This window comes from Perca fluviatilis, chromosome 9 (genome assembly GCF_010015445.1).
Source record: "Perca fluviatilis chromosome 9, GENO_Pfluv_1.0, whole genome shotgun sequence".
In the NCBI taxonomy this organism is placed as follows: Eukaryota; Metazoa; Chordata; class Actinopteri; order Perciformes; family Percidae; genus Perca; species Perca fluviatilis.
This window is the reverse complement of record NC_053120.1, coordinates 8165893-8187011: the sequence shown is the minus strand read 5'-3', so window position 1 is coordinate 8187011 and position 21119 is coordinate 8165893. Positions and strand designations below refer to the sequence as shown.

General features: G+C 40.5%; 2 protein-coding genes and 1 non-coding gene across 3 annotated transcripts; all 3 read left to right on the top strand.

Annotated features, from left to right (window-relative positions):
* Positions 1-477: 477 nt before the first annotated feature.
* On the top strand, positions 478-5716 carry fetub (fetuin B). Its single transcript, XM_039811809.1, has 7 exons — positions 478-770; positions 1873-1986; positions 2220-2307; positions 2553-2719; positions 3473-3580; positions 3847-3933; positions 4861-5716. Exons 1-7 carry the CDS (start codon positions 555-557, stop codon positions 5599-5601), a joined length of 1521 nt encoding a protein of 506 aa, XP_039667743.1. The 5' UTR covers positions 478-554; the 3' UTR covers positions 5602-5716.
* Positions 5717-9927: 4211 nt separating this feature from the next.
* si:ch211-284e20.8 (uncharacterized protein LOC563738 homolog) lies at positions 9928-18635 on the top strand. Its single transcript, XM_039811810.1, has 7 exons — positions 9928-10322; positions 10866-10979; positions 13851-13929; positions 14394-14560; positions 14926-15039; positions 15237-15371; positions 16628-18635. Exons 1-7 carry the CDS (start codon positions 10125-10127, stop codon positions 16883-16885), a joined length of 1065 nt encoding a protein of 354 aa, XP_039667744.1. The 5' UTR covers positions 9928-10124; the 3' UTR covers positions 16886-18635.
* A 1444-nt stretch (positions 18636-20079) lies between these two features.
* Positions 20080-20151, top strand: trnah-gug. Its single transcript has one exon. It is a non-coding gene; the product is annotated as a tRNA-His (tRNA).
* Positions 20152-21119: the final 968 nt, after the last annotated feature.

Genomic DNA, 21119 nt, shown 5'->3' with positions numbered 1-21119 from the left:
TCATTTGTTAATGATGGCAACTGTGACCTGATACTAGTCAGCTTATGTAAATAGGAGCTAGCTGCAGAATGAGCAGTGTTTCAGTTGAATTGTAAATACACTACTAGTTTGATTAGTTTACATTCTTTAACTTTTCGATCAAGTGACTTCCAGCCCACTGTCTGTCCCTATTGATCCCAGAGAAGAGAGTATGACTGCAGGGCCGATTATCTCCCAACTGATAAGCTCCATTGTGCAAGTCCTCACAGTAGCTGATTGGTTGGCAGATAGATCAACTGATGCAGCATTCCAAGATATGACTATTTGTTTTGGGAGGGGTTGGGGTTCAATGGTTTACTGGGAATGGGCTGTGTGTGTGTGTGTGTGTGTGTGTGTGTGTGTGTGTGTGTGTGTGTGTGTGTGTGTGTGTGTGTGTGTGTGTGTGTGTGTGTGTGTGTGTTTACAGTAAACAGGAGCAGGACATAAAAGGTAACCTCATCCCTCTCTGGGCACCTTTTCGACCAGCCAGTGTGTGTTTGAGAGAGACAGAGGCAGAGACATCCCAGGCCTTTACCATGAAGCACTGTGTGCTGCTGTCGCTGTTGTTGGCGTTGGGGTGCGTGCACGTCCACGGTGCACCGGTGGAGCAAAACGGCATTGAGCAGGGCTCGTGTGAGGACGCGTCGGCCAAGGGAGCCGCAGGACTTGCTCTGACCAAGATCAACGAGGACCGGCACGAGGGCTACATCTTCGCCCTGCAGCGCCTGTCCAACGTCCACACGATGAAACATGTGAGTCCAAAGAAAGAAAGAGTTTGATTATCAGGCTACTTATTTTTCCAACAGGGGGTACAATCCATATCTGTAAAAGCACTTTACATTTCTTTGCTGTGATCTGAAGACACTGCGAAGAAACAGATAACAGATAATAGATTCCATTAAATAATTCCCCAGTTTAGACCAATTATCTATCAATTATTTGTGAGAGAAATCAAAGTTGATCGTATATAAAATGTCTTTTTCTATTTTATTGTAAAGTGCATGATTGATTAAAGTTGAACCAGGAGATAGCTCTGTACGTTGGGTAATAGAGTAATGTTTAATCTTGTTTTCACTTAGAATTGAAGGGATTACTGTGGTTAAAAGAGGACATGTGGAAAGTTTGTTTCTAAATATATTATGTCTGCATGTAAACTGACAAGTAAAAGATTATTATATTATTATATTATAAAAAAAAAAGTATGAAGGCCAAAATTATCCAAATAAAAGGGGGATTGTTCCTCCAACATTCTTCCAACCTGCAAAGTGATTGCTCTTATTATAATTAACAATGCATACGAGGCTCAGGCAAGTAAAATTCACAAGAGATGATTAAAAGAAAATGATTTAAGGTGCAAATTATGAATCAGGATTCAGTTTACCAGAGCTCATCTGGCAAGTGATCCCTAAATCTGATGACCTTAGTCCTCATTAAAAGTCTCGGATGATAAAAATATGTAAATTGAGTTTTTTCAAAATTCATTAAGAGTTAATTATGAGTGTAATAACTATTTAGACGTCAGACATTTAAGCCAAAGATGAATGATGGATGTGACTGCTGTGTAGAAGACAGATCTGTTTTGATTTTTGTGAAGGATCAGGAGATACCAAGGATTATTGGAGGGGTAACAGCCAGAAAACTTTTTTCGGCCTTTATTTATCATCATCAGTCATTTAAACCATTACACGATGACAGTTTATCCTATCCAGTGGAAGATCATTTCCATTAGGATGTTCTTCTCATTATGTGCTCTCTGTGCGCGTCTGTGTGTGTGTGTGTGTGTGTGTGTGTGTGTGTGTGTGTGTGTGTGTGTGTGTGTGTGTGTGTGTGTGTGTGTGTGTGTGTGTGTCACAGGGAGAGAACGCCATAGTTTTCTACCTGACTCTGGATGTTTTGGAGACCAACTGCAGTGTTCTCAGCAGGAAGGACTGGAAGACCTGTGAGCCTCGTCCCACCCATGACACACCGGTAAGAAAACCCACGTACACACACACTCTAGCATGCGTACATACTGATAAACACATTCACGCACATAGTGTATACTGTTGCAGCCTTTTTTTCCAACAAAGATTATTTTGTCAAATCTTAAATCAACACGTCTCACTGTATTAATATAACACGCATTATACTTTAGTAGTAGTAATAGTTTGTGCAGCACACTAAACTATTGTATGTGCTTATTATTGAATTGGTCTTTGCAGGTATATGGCCAGTGCAAAGCTGCTATCTACATCAGTAAGGTGCACAGGGTGGTGCGTCTCTACAAATACGACTGTGTTGTCACACCAGGTAAAAAGTACAAAGATTAAAGCAAGTACAAGAACTCATGAAATAAGTAAATAAGACATCTAGTTTCACACTCACTATGTATATATTTGGTGAAACCGTTCTTTTCAGTTCAGTTGGACTTATTTGACTCTTAATAAATTCAATATATGCCAGATTTTTTTCTTTCTAAGACTCAGAATGTGGTGAAATGAGAATGAGATTTTGAAACAATCTTTGTGATGTTTAGTGATTTTCTCTCTGCTCAGTTCCTGCAGCTAGGGTGGCTGCGACTTGTCCAGACTGTCCGGCTTATCTGTCCCATGACAACGCTGAGGTTCAGAAGACTGTGACTCTCTCGCTGGAGAAGTTCAACAATGAGAACGGGTTGTCCAATCGTTTCGCTCTGCTCAAAGTCAACCGCGCCACAGCCGGGGTACGTTTCCCACATGTAACAAAACTGTTTGTTCTGTGGTCCAGATTGCATTTTTGTCAGTTTAATGGACAAATCCGGCGCAAAATGAACCTGTGGTTAATAACACATGGGTACCGAGTCGACCGTTCTCTGGGATATGTTTTCATGTTTATCAAACTGCTAATTAGCTTATGACGCTAGTCGTCGGGGACACGCGACCCTCATTATGCTACCGTGGAAGTGTGGTGCTATTTTCAGCCTTGTTAGCGTTATAGAAATAGCGATTTCTTTTTACTTTCGCGTGCCCCGACGACTAGCGTTATAAGCTAATTAGCGGTTTGCGCTAAAACTGGTCACATTCGATTAGCATGAAAACAAATCCCAGAGAACGGTCGACTCGGTAACCATGTGTTATTAACCCCTAGGTTCATTTTGCGCAGGATTTCTCCTTTTAAGTAAGTTTCCACTATAAAATTAGCATCAAACCCCTACTGCAGACCAATCCACTTCTCTGTGATTAATCCAAATGCTTACTAAGTTATAAAAAGTAATATATTTACCAAAATATGACTAAATACACAGCTTTCCTCTCAATCCTGACATGTGACCTATACCCCTTTGAAATGCCAATTTATGTTTGACAGTTGTGTGCTCCAACCTCCTCCGAAGCTCTCTAGCTCACTCACAAGCTCCTTGACCAACTGCTGACCAAAAATATCATTTTGTTATGCCTTTTCCTTTGTTAAAAAAATAATTCTGTGTATATGTATCCAGATGGCCATGAAGATGTACTACAATGCAGAGTACACCATCCAGGAGACCACCTGCGCCAGGAGCGCAGGAGCAGCTGATAAGTGCCCCCTCATGGAGTGCGAGTTCGCTGTGAGTCATGAAAACTTGTTATTTCACCTTTGAACATTTTATCAACTTAATAAATTCGGATAATTTGAGTTTTTAAGCCTGTAACCTCCCTTTTTTTGCCCATAGCTTTGTTGTTCGTTGTTTTGGTCTTGTACCAGTCAGCAGGTTTATCGTAGCAAATGTGTACTCTGAAATTCAGTTTGTTTACCGAATAAACTCTAGTAAAGCCTCAGGCGTAATCAGCTCTTTCTTCTCTTACTTTTCTTTTCTTGTTCTTCTCTCCTCAGCACAAGGGCTTCTGTAAGGCATCCCTCTACTACTCTCCCACTGATGATGCTAATATCAGCGTAGACTGTGAGATCTATGAGCCTGAGGTAAGACTCATGACAAAACACAGTGTCACTTTGATTTACTTATTCTATTTTCTACTTTCTGTAATAAAAGTTTTTTTTTTTTAAAGCACACATGCATTATTCTTTTTCTTTAAATGGATAAGAATTCAATTCAGATTTATTAAAAACTTAGTTCATTTTGGCAATCATTTCTAACATAACGCAACATATCAAAGTAATTGCTGATATCTGGGGGCAATAACTTTATCATTTAGGTTGTCTTGCACTGTCTGACTTGTTTAAAGTGATGATCTAAGCAACTGTTTTAGTGATAATGTTTTTATATAGACACATTGGCCAAACCTACAAAAATAAGATCCAAGTTGTGATAAACAAGAATTGTCATTCACAACTTAGAATAGAATATGTTTTATTGTCATTGGACAGCAGCTGTCCAACGACATTTTTCTGCAACTCACCCTCAGTGGTACACAAATAAAATGACAGTACCCTTATAAAGGCAAAAGACACAGAAAAAAAACAATAAATATTTTAAATACAATAATAATAAAAAAAAAGTCAGATATTGCACACTTGTATTTGCAGAAAGAATGCCATTGCACCAGTATTTGTTGGTGCTCAGTTCTTTTATGGCACATGGGTAAAAGCTGTTCATAAGTCTGGATGTGCGGGCCTTCGTGGACCTGTATTCCTTCCCAGAGGGCGGCAGGGTGAAAAGGTGATTGGCTGGGTGGGAGGAGTCCTGTGTGATGAATTTGGCCCGACGCAAACATCGATCCCTGTAAATGTCTTCTAGGGGGGGGTAGTTGTGTGTTTATGATGCCCCTGTGCAGTTTTAATGACTCTCCGTAGGGCCTTCCTGTCGGCCCCCGTGCAGCTAGCAAACCACACCAGAATGCCATTTTGATGTACCACACATCACTAGTGTAATCCTTCTGTGTTCTCCAGGCTGCTGAGAAAGAGAAGAAACACCACCTGCTGGGCGGAGAGACTGACCACAGCCACAATGACACACACGCACACAGCCACGCCCACGACCACGCACACGCCACCGACGACGCGCACACACACGACCACGTGCACGACCACACCAAGAGCCACGGCCACCACGACACCACCCAGCAGCACGCCGACGGCAGCGACCACCACCACACGCACGACCACGACGCCGCCAGCGGCCACAGGCACGCGCACGCCCACTCCCACGACCACGGCCACGGCCACGATCACGTGCACACTCACCACGCCAAGGCACACAACCACAGCGGCGACTTCCCCAACCAGCACCACGACTACAAGCACGGCGACGCCACGCACACGCACGAGCACGACCACGAGTTGGCTCTGGATCACGACCACAAGCACGGTCACCTGCACGAGCACGAGCACCACCACCATCACCACGAGCACGAGCACGAGACCACGCCGCACGACCACCCAAAGGGCACGGTGAAGACGCTGCCCGCCATGGACCAGCCCACGACCCTGCCTTCCTTCCCCAATGACTCCCACGGAGACACAGGAGTCACCCTGCCCCTCAAGCCCGACCCCCAGATCCCCGGACAGACGGAGCCCAACATCCAGGCCTTCCCCACCACAGTGTCAGCCCAGTGCGCCCCGGCGCCAGCGGGAACCACCCTGGTGGAGCAAGTCTTCGCCGAGGACCCCAGGTTCAAGCCAGCTGCATAAGGAGGGCCCAGTGGGAACTCACTTGGGAACTGAATGGATCCTTAACCCTCCTGTTGTCCTCGGGTCAAATTTGACCCATTTTCTAAAAGTTTCTATATCAGAAATGTGCGTTTTCTTTCAACCAAATTGTCAAAAAATAAGTAACGTGGATGGTTCCATACAACGCTCCTCACAGGTCAAATAAATGATCAGTTCACTATTTTCATTGAATTTGAGTGTTTTATTCAATTATATAGCATCTAAAAACAGAACTGATACAAGAACGTTGAAAAAAGTGACCAAAATATTGGAAAAAGCTTTAAAAATGTCAACAAAAATAAAAAAAATCAACAAAAACATCCAAAAAAAATCAACAAAAACATCCAAAAAAAAGTGACCAAAACGTTGGGAAAAAAGGTTTTTATTTCATTGACCCAGAAAAACTAAAAAGTTGCATGGTCGACGGGAAGGCAACACAAGGGTTAAAAACTAAAACTCACACAGACTGAAGTAAAGACGGGGGAAATATTTGACACATTTGCTTCAGACATACTGACAGACATTGTAACACACCTTGACGCCTTCCCTGGGTCATTCTTGGGCAACATGCTGGTTTAATATAAGCACAATACACGTAACCATTCCCGTCTCTAATCACTTCGAGATGAGATAAGATATGGTAGATAAGATAGACTTTATTAATCCAGCTCAAATTCAACCATCCAATAAAGCAGGGGTGTCAAACTCATTTTCACTAAGGGCCACACTGGAAAAAGAGAGTCACACCAAGGGCCAGACATGGAGAGTTTATTGACGTGCTTTTATTACTGCGTGTCACTTTTTTTAACATTTTGGTAGCTTTTTTCCTCATTTTTGTTGTTTTTGTTCTGACGTTTTTGTGGCTTTCTCAGACATTTGTCACCTTTTTGTAAATTTGTTGCTTTTTCCCGACATTTTTGTAGTGTACGCTTTTTGTCGCATTTTTTGTTGACACAAAGCCCTACAAAAGTCATCAAAGGAGTTCCTTCTGGGGGAATTTCTGAGTCGGCAAATCTGCCATATTCTGCTTTGAATGTCACGTAATTGCAGTTGAAAAAAAACACTTTCCTGTGTTTTTGGTTTGGCGCACAACTAGGTGGGCCAAAATGTATTGTGAACCCAAATTGATCTACGGGCCGGATCTAAATCTACAAGGGGCTGGATTTGGCCCGCGCCTTGAGTTTGACACATGTGCAATAAAGGCACAGTGCATAAAAAGGCACTACATTCACATTAAAACACCGGTTGTTTCTCATTTTGGTGGGAAATGGTAAATAAAAAGATAATAAGACTACTAAAGTGGTAATTTCCTTTTAACAGTCCTCAGAGACACAAATAAAACTCCAGAAACTGGCCACCATATGGACACGTTCACACAGAGGAACCATCTTCAACAGGATGGAACGTCATATTGAGTGACTGCACAAACAAAAGCTGACGAGAACGTTTTCTGTTGGTATGTAATTTGCGTTTGGCTGCACAAAATAATAAATGATGACAACAAATACTGATCCAGTGTTTTTTGTGTTGATCAAGACAAAGGTTGTGTTGATTCAATGCACTTGCCTTTTACCTGATAATATCCATAAATATGCGTACCTAATGTACATCACCTTAGTAATGATTTTAAAACAGTTACCAGGCCATCTTTTCATTCTAAATTATATTCAAACATATTCATTCAAATCTGCTGGTCTGACCTTAGACTCGATTGTGATTTGCAGAACTCCCCAGGCCACAATATCCTCTAAATGTGTTATTTAAATAGTGTAATAGAAAATGTTTTTATCTGCATCAGAATCCTAGTAAATCATGCATATCTATATATATATATATATATATATATATATATATATATATATATATATATATATATATATATATATATATATATATATGTTTATATGTATATAGATAGATATATATAGATATATATGTATATGTATATATAGATATATATATATATAGATATATATGTATATGTATATATATATAGATATATATATATATATATATATATATATATATGTATATATATATATATATATATATATATATATATATATATATAGATAGATATATATATGGATGAATTGGCAAAAAGTCAAGTGAATTAGGCTCATGGCCACTAATATATTCCATTTAAATGTATCATGTTTGTGTAGCATCATATCAAATTGCAGGATAGGATAACAGGATAACACTGATTTGACATTTGGTTATGCAATGGTAATGTGTTAAACAATGATGGCTGTACACATGCATTAGGCCAAGCCTATTTGGAAGATTGGCCTTTTATCGCTCTGATATAGAGAGCATATCGACATACTGCATCACAGTGTTGTATGCAAGCTGCACTGTTGATGCAGAAAAAATCACTGCAAAGGGTCATGAAGTCTGCAGAAAAGATAATTGGCTGCTCACTGCCCACGCTTGACAGCATCGCCTCATCCCGCTACCTCAGCAGAGCAAAAAACATAATCACTCCTCTCACCCAGGGGCCACGAACACTTTGAGTTCGTCCCCTCAGGAAGGCGTTACAGGTCTGTCAGAACCCGCACATCCAGGTTCACAGACAGCTTTTTCTCCACAGCCATCACTAAACATTCAATTACAGAAATAGGACTCCATCATGCTGAATGATTATCTTGCCTGTTTTGCACTTTTCCAGTACTGTGATCTTTAAAAAAAAAAAAAAAGATAGGCATGTATACTACTATGCACTAGAAGCACCTGTCCCATTATGTGTATGTGAGGGTATGGTTTGTGGAAGGGTATGGCATGTGCATGAATGTATACTAGTAGGCACCAGAAGGAGTAGCACTTACATTTCTTTATGACAATGTTTTACAATGACAAATAAATGATTCTGATTCTGAAGATTTTGGCAAAACGTATGAAAATTGTGTGGAATATTAAAGGAACGAGTCACTGAAATATGGTGCCAATTGGGTGCCCAAAGTAATTTATGAGCTCCTTTTGACAAACATAATCTCAGAGGCAAAAATAATTGTTAACTTTCTGCAGCTTTCACAAAGCAAAGACAACACTAGTAGCTCTAGAACATAACAGTCAAAACTACACTCACCCACTCTGTAGACATTATCTCTGTGGACATTTCGTAGCACACTTAGCAAACAGCTCTTATCTGTGTTCTGTAGCTCTTACTGTACACACAACCAACCACAACCCACGCATAACTCACAACACATTTTGTAATTGAAAGTTGTATATACTGTAGGCCAAAGAAAAAGTAATCCCAATATAATGTACAGGAATGGAACTTGAGTACTAATATAATTGGACATGCTTTTTTTTATGATCAGATGAGATCACATGAGGCTTTCAAGTTTACTTACAAGTAACATCATTAAATAAATAAAATACAGTGGCCAATCACAATAATTGTACAAAAGCTTTTATTTTGTCTTTTGAAGAAATACTCCAAAAGAGACTTAAAAGAAGTATCAAAACGTCCCAAGAAAATTCTTAAGCCACCCCCGCAGCATAGTTCACTACTCTGCTGTTCTTCCCTATGCTCTTTTATATTCTATATTTTGCAACAACTAAAAAAGAAAGCCAAAACATGTCAAAAGACACTTATCTAAACTTTGAGGGTTGTATAAAATGAAAAGAATTTTGTTTTTATTTGTAAGCTTAATGCTCGGACACTGTTGTCTGAATGAATGAAAGATTAGGTGACACAAAAATATTATTTGGCCTATGATGATGTATCACATGGGGAAAAACACTGAACAATACCCTCATGTAAGTTTTAGCCTGGCCTCGCTTATAAATGGCTCCACAGCTGTTGGCACATTCGCTGGTTGCATTTGTTGGTAGTGCGGTTAGCTGTTTGAATTTGTCATTTGCACTCAATGTAAGCAGTTAAGTTTGACAAAAGTAAACAGCTACCTGCGCTAGCACCGAAAGAAGAGGGTAGTTTGGAAGATGTTTAACATACAAATGGGCAGTGGAGAATTGGTTTATGCTGCAGTAGCCACTTGCAAAATTTCTAAATTTTGATCCTTCTTTTCACCATGACTTATAATTATTTTGTAACTGACATACTGAGGAACAAGCTGCAAACGTTTCACAGTGTACTTTGAACAATGGAATTTGTTGATGCTAGTTAATGTTCATGATAGTTGATCTCATTAAAGAAATGCAATTAGATGTACTGTATTCCATGAGCTTATCTTTGATTGAATTCATTGATCCCTTTCCCCAGTGCACTATGACCAGACAGTCCGAGGCAGCCATTGGCCTACGGAGCAGCAGATAGCAACTGTTTGCTCAAGAGGGGAAAGTCCAGCATCGGCCTCACATGTGTCTGTCCAAAACCTGTCTGGAAAAAGCAGGATTACAGGTCTTGCAAAATTTAGTCTAAATGTTAAATTATCCACCAGTATAGGCTTTAGTGATTCCATTAGGTAAATTAGGGTTTTTATTTGGCCCAATCTGCGTGTTAGTGTGCGTTTGTGTGTGTCTGTGTGTGTTAGAGGATGAGTGTGTACCTGCTGGTTCTATGTCTGGCTTTGCTGCAGCAGGAGGGAAGAGCCGGGCCGGACCGTCCAGGCTGCGGTAGCCCTGAGGCGGTGAGGGTGGCAGAAGAGGCCCTGGAGCAGATCAACCAGGACCGGACAGACGGATACATCCTGAGCCTCAACAGACTGTACGACCTCTCTCACACTCCTGAAAAGGTGAGGGCGAACACTCACACACACACCAACACACACACACACACAACACACACACACACACACACACACACACACACACAGGCAAGAACAGGGTTCGCCACCATCTTGCATCTTAAAGTGCTCATATTCTGCTAATTTTCAGGGTTCATAATTGTATTTAGAGGTTATATCAGAATAAGTTAACATGGTTTAATTTTCAAAAAACACCATATTTTTGTTGTACTGCACATTGCTGCAGCCCTTACGTGTGTTAGATAGAGCAGGCACATTATAACAGAAGTAAAGGCTGGACTACAATAGAGCTTTTTGGAGATGGTAAGTCCCTTTGGGGTGGACTTTAGGCTTTTTCACTTTGTAAACCTATAACATGCACAAAAAAAGATATATAACACAATAAAGGAAAGGGAAAAAGCCTAATATGAGCACTTTAAAAGACGCAAAACAGTATTTGCAGAAAGACTTGTTTGCAAAGCCTTGTTTGCAGATCCATTAAAAAACAGTAAAAAAGAAAAGAAACATTAAAGTGTGTGAATGTGTGTTCAGGAGAAAGGTGGTTCACTCTACAAACTGACCATTGATGTGATGGAGACCAGATGCCACATCACCAGCAGGAAACCATGGAAACAATGTGAAGTCAGAGATATCGGTGGTGTTCCAGTAAGTGCCACATGGTGATGTATCTTCTCTCTTCAAGATCAACACAATGAGTACTTTATTTGGTGGGCCACAACAGACTTAGGGCCCTATTTTAATGATCTAAGCGCACGGCGTGAAGCGCCTGGCGCAGGTGCGTTTAGGGCGTGTCCAAATCCACTTCTGCTAGTTTGACGGATGAAAAAAGGGTCCGTGCGTCGGGCGCATGGTTCAAAAGCGTTGTACTTAGTGTCTTCATTAATTCATAGGTGTGTTTTGGGCATGACATGCAATAAACCAATCAGACTGTCATCTCCCATTCCCTTTAAAAGCCAGGTGCGTTTGGACCTTGGCGCATTGCTATTATGATGGCGGATTTGCATCGTAATATTTTGTTTGTAATCTTTTGTATGTTTGTGTGCTGCTGCGCTTCCTTGTGTGTGTGTAACAAGCATAGTGTGTGTGCGCTGTGCATAAGCCCAGGCGCATTTTACTAATGCGCTGTTAAAAAAAACAATGAAATGCTGCGTTATTGACTTTAGACCAGGTTTTTGTTGGTCAATGGTGCAATCGCTTTCCCGCTGCCTCAAGATAGCAATACGCCAAGAATGCACCTGATCACACCTCCCTGTAAGACCAGCGCGCCCATGGGCGCAAAGATAGGCGCAGGTGTATTTGCTATTTAAACGACGTGGGCGCTGGACAGGAAATTGACAACTGCGTCGGTCTTAAACTAGCAAATACACTCGCGTCGAGCGAGTCTCGCATTGCCAGACCTATCTCCATGATGCTCTGGAGTAAAGTCTGGCTACACCACACACATATTTTGGGATTGGAGAAAAAAAAACGCTCTGGGTTGTTTGCAAGCACAATCATCTTGGGCGGCGCTAGGCTCTAGATGCAGCAATGGTGCCTCTGCATAATAGTCTCGGTAAGGAAGTTGGTTTGGCAGAACATTTGCACCTCAAAAGAAAACGCCACATACAACATTAAACGAAGTTAACACACAATACAATACCGTGAGCTATTTAAATTAGCTGATACACGGTTAAACGTCATTAGCTCTTACCAGTGTATCTCCGTGTGTACAGCGTCCACAGCAATCCTCACCAACCGGTCCCAAAACGTCCCAGTTAGATATTAAATGCTGTAAACATATTCTTTGTAAATCTTTACAATCATTCACCGAAAGAACCAAGCAGGGCTGCCTTGTTGCACGATCCAAATCTTCTTTGAAATTTGCCATTTTCAGTGTGTAGCTAGGTAGCTCAAAGGTTGTTGTTGTTGTTTTCCGTAGCAAAGAGATTTGGAGACCTCAGGCGTATTTGTTTCGCAACGTGTGCGTAAAAGCATGGCGAGGTATGTATAAACAGGCCGCACTGAGGTAAAAGCGCAGACTGCCTGTCGCGGTAACTGAAAATGGCAAATTGTGCTTTTCCATGTCATGCATAATCATTCATGGGAGGGTCAAGGGGAAAGTAGGAGTTTCCCATAAAGAGATGGGAGGGGAAGCATAAAGTGCGCCTAATTATGTATTCCGCGGTCTGTACAAAAACCTCCCGTGAAAGCGCGCCTTTATTTTGCGGTGAAAATTCTCCGCCTCTTAAAAGCAGGTGTAAACCTGGAAGCGGGTTTCCTCGCATGTGCCTCCTGGTGAAATGGCAGCAGTAATCCAAACAAGACGAAGACATAGGCCAAGGAGACGAGCTGAAAAGATTTTTGCCACAAGGATCACACTTTTTCAGTGGAGTGAACACGAAATCATTAAGTGTTACAGATTAAGCAGTTGTAAAACTACTCGCTACAGTACATTACAAATATTGGCATCAGGATCATTTCAAACAGTCGTAGCATCAGCAGTGGGAATATTGCAGTCTGCACTCAGCCGTATCATAGCACGCTTTGCTACAGCGTAATTTATGGTATAGTGGGCGGAGAAAGGCGCTGATTACCCGATGAACTGCAGGTTTGGTAAATACGACGTGAGCTTAAGTATCAGTGTGCGCTTTCTGCGGGTTGGCCATGGCGCTGATAAAGCTACATTTGCAAATGTACGTACATGAGGGCCTCAGAGAGCAGAAGGGGCCTGATATCCGGTGTGTGGCTCCCTTGCCAGATGTCAGGCTTTATCCTGGAAATGTACTTCCATTGATCCAGACTACAACAGACTTAAAGGTCCCATGACATGGTGCTCTTTGTATGCTTTTATATAGACCTTAGTGGTCCCCTAATACTGTCTCTGAAGTCTCTTTAGTGGTCCCCTAATACTGTATCTGAAGTCTCCTTCCCGAAATTCAGCCTTGGTGCAGAATTACAGCCACTAGAGCCAGTCCCACAATGAGCTTTCCTTAGGATGTGCCATTTCTGTGTCTGTAGATATTGAGGAGGAGGGGGGGCAAGGTGGAGGGTGGGGGTGTGGCCTTGACCAACTGCCACTTTGCTCGTTTGAAAGCCATGATGTCTCTCTCTCATGGGTGGGCCAAATTCTCTGGGCGGGAAAAGCAGAGAAAGGGGAGGTAACCTTGCTCCTTATGACCTCATAAGGAGAAGATTCCTGATTTGCCCATCTGAGCTTTCATTTTCTCAAAGGCAGAGCAGGATACCCAGGGCTCGGTTTACACCTATCGCCATTTCTAGCCACTGGGGGACCATAGGCAGGCTGGGGGAACACATATTAATGTTAATAAACCTCATAAAGTGAAATTTTCATGTCATGGGACCTTTAACTTCAACCCAAGGCAAAGCTGTAACTCAATCTGCTTTTTGAATATGGTTATAGACGGATGCCGAAATTATGCTTTGTTTAATGCTTACGTCTTACCTATGTTGACCTATCAGTTTGGTTGTATGTTCATGTATACATATGTACATTATGTATGTGTTTGTGTCTTTCAGGTGTATGGAGAGTGTGAGGTATCTGCCTTCATTGGCTCTCAAGTCACACTTCAAAGCTACTCCTGTGCACTTCGTGAAGGTAGATCGATGGAGCCATTTAGACTCCTTTGGGATTTTTGCATTCATTTAATAACACAAAAAAACAAAATCTTTGTGATAGAAAGTGTTGCATGTCTGTTTTGTTGGCACTTTGCCGATTGATTTTTGCAAACGTTAGTGAGGTGTGAAATTGAAATGCTGTCCTACATTGGACTCTTTCTCTATGTATGCGCTGTCCCTCCCTAAGGGAAGTAAACATGGCATCCATGAGTGATTATGCAGAGTTTTATTTTTGACGTTTTTTCCCACAATTTGGCTAAGTGAAGGAGAACACATCTGGATAAAACATGCTGTCAGAGGGAAGAGAGGGATGCTGACGAGTTCATACTGCAGGATGGAGGTTAGGGAAGGAGTACCTGTGACAAAGTTCCTGGGTCAAATCCTCAAAGAAACATTTTCAGCCACTTTCCGTTGACCTTTGACCCTGTTAATTCTTGTGTGTAGTTCCTGCCACTGCAGTGGTGGATGTGTGTCCGGACTGTCCCACAGCTGACAACCTCAACGAGCCCGTCGTCAAGGAGACAGCCAATCTCTCCCTGCAGAGGTTTAATGAAGAGAGCCAACTGGCCAACTACTTTATTCTGGAGAACATTACGAAAGCCAGTTCACAGGTTAATAATCATAATAACAATAATAATAATAATAATCAAGTTACTTTGAAAAGCAACAGAGATGAGTTTTGATCTTATATGTGTAGTGCTGTTATTACAGTACATTGATTACATCTGGTCATATCTAGCTGAGTGAGATAGTGAGATAGTATAAGTATATAATATCCTAAATCTTGACTGAACTACATTTAAAACTTTCAAATGTATTTTATCCTTTTATTTTGGCAAGTAGTTCACAGATGTGTTGAATACTTACACGTGTGTGTGTGTGTGTGTGTGTGTGTGTGTGTGTGTGTGTGTGTGTGTGTGTGTGTGTGTGTGTGTGTGTGTGTGTGTGTGCATTATGTATTTGTGTGCTTTGTCAGTGGGTTGTAGGTCCATCCTACTTTGTAGAGTTCACTATTTTAGAGACGGTGTGTTCAAAGAAAACAGATGTCAGTGAACTGAGTAACTGCCCCCTTATGGACTGTCAGTTTGCTGTGAGTCAGACACACACACACACACACACACACACACATACATACACACACACGTATTAACAGTGTTATAATACATGTTTTACTGTACTTACTCTTGGTTCCACTCCGCTCCATTGCTGAATCATTCCAGGCTCCAAACAAGATGCCACCAAGTTGTTATATCACGGCTCAACTATTTTTGATTTCTTTTATCTCAGCATAGAGGCTTCTGTGTGGGCTCACACATGACCGACGAGGAGCAGTTTGAAATCAGACTCCCTGTCGGAAAAAAGGCCAGCTCATTTCAGAAACGGAATCCTGTAGATGTAAAGTGTGAGATCTACGAACCTCAGGTACCTGCTTCAGATCTGCTCTTCAACATTTTAAATGGGCACCAAAAAAGGAATTCTTCTAATCCATCTGCTAATCTATTATGCATCTATAATACCCTGATATCTTACCACTCTCAGTTACACCGCTTTCATGATGTTTCTTTACTTGCCCACGCACTAGTCATGTTTCCATCTAATTGTCAAGTGAATTTTAAGCAAATTTTTTAAATGTTGCAAAAATGAAAAAAGAAGGAAATGCGAATTAAAAGCATTTCCATCAACTGGTTTAGAGCAAATAAACTGGACTGTGCAAAGTGTAGTTTTGTCACAAGTTGACGTTACGCATGGTTGTAGATTGCAAACCGGCCTGCTGAATCAAAGAGTTTAGAAGTTTTTGGGCTAAATAGAGAGAGGTAACATTGTACAAGTTGGCCATCTGTGCAGAATACAGGGTTGGGGCAGAGACACAGCGGTGTCAACGAGACAACCGTTCACCACTGTGTCTACGCGGTGTGCAGGGCCATGCAATTCAAGTTGTTGAACCAATTCGTCAGTTTACCCGAAGTGGCTGAGGCACAGGCTATAGCGCACCGCAACTCCACTACGCACCTTGTGCCACAAGTGTACGCCGCACTGGATGGGACCCATATCCCGATCTTTTCCCCCATACCTGGACTATAGTCATGTAAAAGCACAACCGTACACGCCAAACAGACGGCCGACCCTCGGCAGAAAAGCCAGTGGAAATGATCAGTCGGGTCCCCGAGGTCCAAAAAACGCTACTCTGTATTGTTGCCCAAGAAATGAAAACCGGCAGCTGATTGGACGAACGCGTCACATGGGTTTGTTTTCTCCGGAAATTCAAAGCCAGACTGTCATGGCGGCTCGTTCAGAATACAATCTCATATTGTACTAAAATAGTTCACTGAAACATGTCAGGTCGGCTAAAATGAAGGCCGACAGCCCCCCAGCCTGAAGGACACACCGAACAGACTCGAGTCACTGACCTCGCCAGACTGTCCAACGGACGATTTTCGGCCCGGTGTGTCCTGGGCTTTAGTTACATGTTCACTACGTCACAACTTATTTTGCGCATTAACTTTTTTGAAAAAGGCAAGCGAGCGTAAAATCTTTTTTGCGAATTTGAGGACGTTTTTTTTGCGAATTTTACCGTTACCATCAACATTTTCAAATTAATATTACAAAAATACTTCAAAATGCACATAAAAATACGTTGATGGAAACATGACTACTGTCTCTATTCTCTTCCCCTGTAGGCTGCCACTGTGGAGGAGCAGGTCCATGCCAAAGCAGACAGTGGGCACACTGGGCATCAGCATCACAACCACACACACCTGCACCCCCACGAGCACATGCACTCAGTCACACCCAGCTCAGACCTCACTGTCTCCAAGCCCCGGGGCTCCATCGGGACTGTGGAGGATCAGCCCGCCCCTGTCCGATCAGCCCCAGCAGCCAGCTCCTGCCCCGGCCCGCACAGACACAATCTGGGTTTAGACAGACTCAAGCTCTGATTGGCTGGAACCAGGACGGTTGTTATTGATCAGTTACTTAAACTACTTTTTTCCTGCATGTTGTAATTGGTTGAGAAAGACAAGAAATTGTAACCTAGGACAAAAAATAATCCTTGTAAATGAATCTGATTACGTTGATTCTTTGATTAAAGCATTTACATAGTGGGAAGTTGTATTGTTTGTCACATAATTTGGGAATTATTTAGCAGATTATGCAAATATATCTTAAGGGGGTTCTGTAGGGACATTTTAAAAATTGTACTTTTTCCGCCTTACATTACAACTTGGTTATTTAATTTAGGATAATCGAGAGAGGTGGACAGAAGATGCTCAGTGAATAAATGTCCGTAAATATGCTTCGAAGTCATATCAAAAACAAAAGTTCTCCAGTGATAGTTGTTTGTATACCCATGGGTACATTGCAAACAGGAATTGCTGATAGCTTATTCAGCATACTTTTTAATGGTGCTAATTTGCCAAAATGTGAAAAAAATAAAATAATGCCCACAGCTGGAAATGTAATATCCTGTTTACATCTACCTAATCATTATGGGAAACATAGTTCCATAACTTAGAGTGTGATTATAGCCCCAAATTGAAGTAAGGCAAAGAATAATGAATGATAAAAAAATGATACAAACTTTTAATATGTTGCACAGTCAATATGTTTTGATATTAGAGTAGACGGGTATGTACGGGTTATGTTTTATTGATTATCATAAAGAATTAGTTGTGTATGGTTGGTGTATTTCTTAGAAAAAAAGAAACAGTTTCAGTAATTTCAGCATTACTAATTTAAACTAAATCATTTGAAAGTGTAATATTTCACTTACTTTGTAAATTTGTAATATTAATCACTGTTAAATAGGCCTATTTTTACAGTAAATGAAGATGGCAAACACTTTGCTTGCTGTATGTTTTTTTTCCATATTGTTTCTTATTGTCCAAAGACCAGATATTTTAATGTATCAGATTATATGATAGGGAAAAGTGTCCATCGTGTACAGTACAGTACAGTTACTGACTAATCAACATATACTAGACTTTAACAGCGAAGTTGATTAGTTTCAAACCTTCAAAAGTGAAAACTCATTTAACAATATTTTTTCTAATTTTGCATAATTATGTAATTGAATTAAAAGTGCTTTCTAACTCAGTGAGGTGAAACTTAGTTGGTGGTAATGCGCTGCACTGGCGCCCTCTATTGGTCAGCTGCCTCAGCAGCAGTTTCTGCTGTAGTGAACGTCTTCTTCTTCTTCATGTTCTTCTTCTTCTTCTTCTTCTTCTGTCTGACAAAATGAGAAATATTTTTATTTGAATGGCATTCACTGTGAAACTTAAGAATGATCTTTTCAGCTTGTTCCACTTTCCTACTAAAGAACAGAAAGGTATTTGGTTGTATGCCAAATCATGTCGAACAAGGAGTAGTGAGATTAATGCACATCATGGGTGGCACACACACACACACACACACACACACAAACACACACACACACAGTGATATTGGATATTGTGGAATCGCTTTGGTGTGAAGCTTCACTTTTAAAAATCATATTATATCACAATATCATGTGATGACCCCTCCCACTTTGTCCCATGAGAGGGGCCCATGGGAGCTGGGTAGGAGGGAGGCAGATGTGTGGTACACCTGGTTCACATATGCCTGATTGACTTTTTCGTCTCTCCTTCGACCATGAACTTTTTGTTCAAAAGTGAAATTGAATTTTTGGTGCTTTTTTCCAAATTTTTGGCTCTTTCTTATGCTTTTGACACTTTTTAAAACGTTTTTGTCACTTTTTTCAATGTTTTGTTTTAAAATCATGGTCAATAAACCTAATTTGTTTTACATTATACCTACTTTTTGAGTTAAAAAGGCAGAAATTATTAATTATTTGGACTAATAGTTAAAAACAAAGGAAGTTGAGTGGATCACAGACTGGTTTATGTCAAAGTTTAGTCAGGATACTGTTTTAAAACCATTTAAACATGTTTTTTAAATGTTACAAAAATTGAATAAAACACCCAAAATTCAATGACTGTAATCATTATTTTTACCTGCAAAGAACATCCATGCATCCAATTGTTACTCTTATTTTATTACATCATGTGTGTGTATATATACACATATATTTATATATTTATACTTATATTGTCTGTTCTGTTAACCTGTTTGTTTAACTTATTTTAGATAATGTGTGACATGCACCTACGACACCAAAACAAATTTCTTGTATGTGTAAAAAATTTACTTGGCAATAAAGCTTTTCTGATTCTGATTCTGATTCTGATTCTGATTCTATATTTGGGCATTTTGGTTCAAAGAAACCCATATTTCTGATATAAAAAAACTTTGAAAACGGGTCAAATTTGACCCGGGGACAACACAAGGGGGGACTGGAGATTGAGTTCTGGTTCTCTCTTGTTTTTGGTTTAGGCTGTATTTTGAGTTCTGTTTGCTTGGTTTTTTCCACATTCATCTACACACATGCACTCACTACACCACTGATAATACGGATGTACATTTAAAAACTATTAATCTACACACATGCACTCACTACACCACTGATAATACGGCATTTAAAAAAAAAAAAAATTCAGTAAGATTTATTATGGGTTAAATTAACTGTCTTTAATGTAATCCTTAATTCTGGGTGGTCTCCCTTCTTTTGTGTTGAATTTGAGCTGGTTCATGACAATCATTATAATTGCTCTGATCCCAACACTAAATACCATCTTGTCACCATTTTACCACCCAGTGTATCTTGAATCAGCACTGCTGATGAAATAATTGCTGATAGACTTTAGCTATTTTTTTCATTCTTACTTTATAGTTTCTTATTTAACTACATGCAGTGCAAACACAACATTAGGTTATCTTTAACTTGAAGACTTTTACCTGCTGCTGCCACCAACAACACAACGGAAGGATTTTTAAATAAAGTATTACAGTAGGGTAGTTATTCAAAAAAAAAAAAAATAAAAAATAAATTCCCCCCTTCACCTACGTTGAATATGTCGGACATTAAATCTTCAAACAAACAAATATGCTCAACTGATTCCGGGGAAACGGATGGGTTTTTAACGACTATGTTCAGCACAATCATTAAACACGATAACACAGTGACAACGTAGGCCTACCCCTTTCAGTGCACGCTGCTCTGGATCAGGTCCGTCGGTAGTCCCAGGACTAGCTCGCCGTGATCGTATAGAGGTTAGTACTCTGCGTTGTGGCCGCAGCAACCCCGGTTCGAATCCGGGTCACGGCAGTCTTTTCTGCGGCTCTTGTAGTCGACAACGTCATTAAAGAAAGTTAATCGTTTCTATTACAGTTTGGCTTTAAAAAAGAAAAGTTAAAATGAAAATTATTGTTACAATGTACAAATAAACGACAAAGCAACATGATAGGTTGCCACAAGTTGACAAAATGCTCAGTCATTTGTATAGGTTTGGGCGTTTTACTGTGCCACATGTAATCCATTTACTACCCAGCAATACTTACAGAAGAAGCCTATTTAAATTTAGCAGCACATGGACCAGCTGCTATTTAAGAATATATGAATTTTAAAAAAACATTCTGTATGCAGAATATGAGCTGCTGCCATCCGGTAGGAGGTTCAGAGTTCCTCGCTGCAGACCTAACCGTTTCAAAAACTCACAAATGTATCCCAGTGTCTATTAAGCTCCTAAATAGCCTGAAGTAAAAGGCAGAACAGGCCGGCATGACGATGGAGATTTGTAATTGTTGTACTTGTGATCTCTCCTTTTTAAATTTATTTTATTTATTTATTTTGAGAATGTTTAACTAATGTATTGCATGACACCATGTTGGGTTTGTTATACACCATCAGGACCATAGTATTGTATGGTATTGTACAGTATGCCAAGACAAATTTCCCACGATGTGGGACAATAAAGTTAATCTTGAATCTTGAAAAGAGACTATTCTGCACTAGTTGTATTTTATTGTTGTAAATAGCCTACTATCATAGTCGTGGAGGAGGGGGGTCAGGACCTACCCCATCTGAGGGTTGTCCCCCCCTTAAGAAATCAACAATAGATTAAATAGCAGTGTAAGGAAATAAAAGACAAGCATGGAAAAAAAGCACCTAAACTCTAAAAGCAAGTGAAAAAAGGTAGGTCTTTTAATTAGATTTAAAACTTTCAATCGTAGAACATTAGATTGATTGATTGGTTAATGTTGACCTATTAGTTTGGTTGTAACGTTTAGAGACGT

What these genes read in the sequence shown, in the direction of transcription:
- si:ch211-284e20.8 (XM_039811810.1), top strand. Translation starts at nt 10,125, where the DNA reads ATGAGTGTGTACCTGCTGGTTCTATGTCTGGCTTTGCTGCAGCAGGAG. An exon ending in CTCCTGTGCACTTCGTGAAG is followed by an intron (nt 13,930 to 14,393) that starts GTAGATCGATGG and finishes TCTTGTGTGTAG; the next exon opens with TTCCTGCCACTGCAGTGGTG. An exon ending in TTATGGACTGTCAGTTTGCT is followed by an intron (nt 15,040 to 15,236) that starts GTGAGTCAGACA and finishes CTTTTATCTCAG; the next exon opens with CATAGAGGCTTCTGTGTGGG.
- fetub (XM_039811809.1), top strand. Translation starts at nt 555, where the DNA reads ATGAAGCACTGTGTGCTGCTGTCGCTGTTGTTGGCGTTGGGGTGCGTG. An exon ending in CGACTGTGTTGTCACACCAG is followed by an intron (nt 2,308 to 2,552) that starts GTAAAAAGTACA and finishes CTCTCTGCTCAG; the next exon opens with TTCCTGCAGCTAGGGTGGCT. An exon ending in TCATGGAGTGCGAGTTCGCT is followed by an intron (nt 3,581 to 3,846) that starts GTGAGTCATGAA and finishes TTCTCTCCTCAG; the next exon opens with CACAAGGGCTTCTGTAAGGC.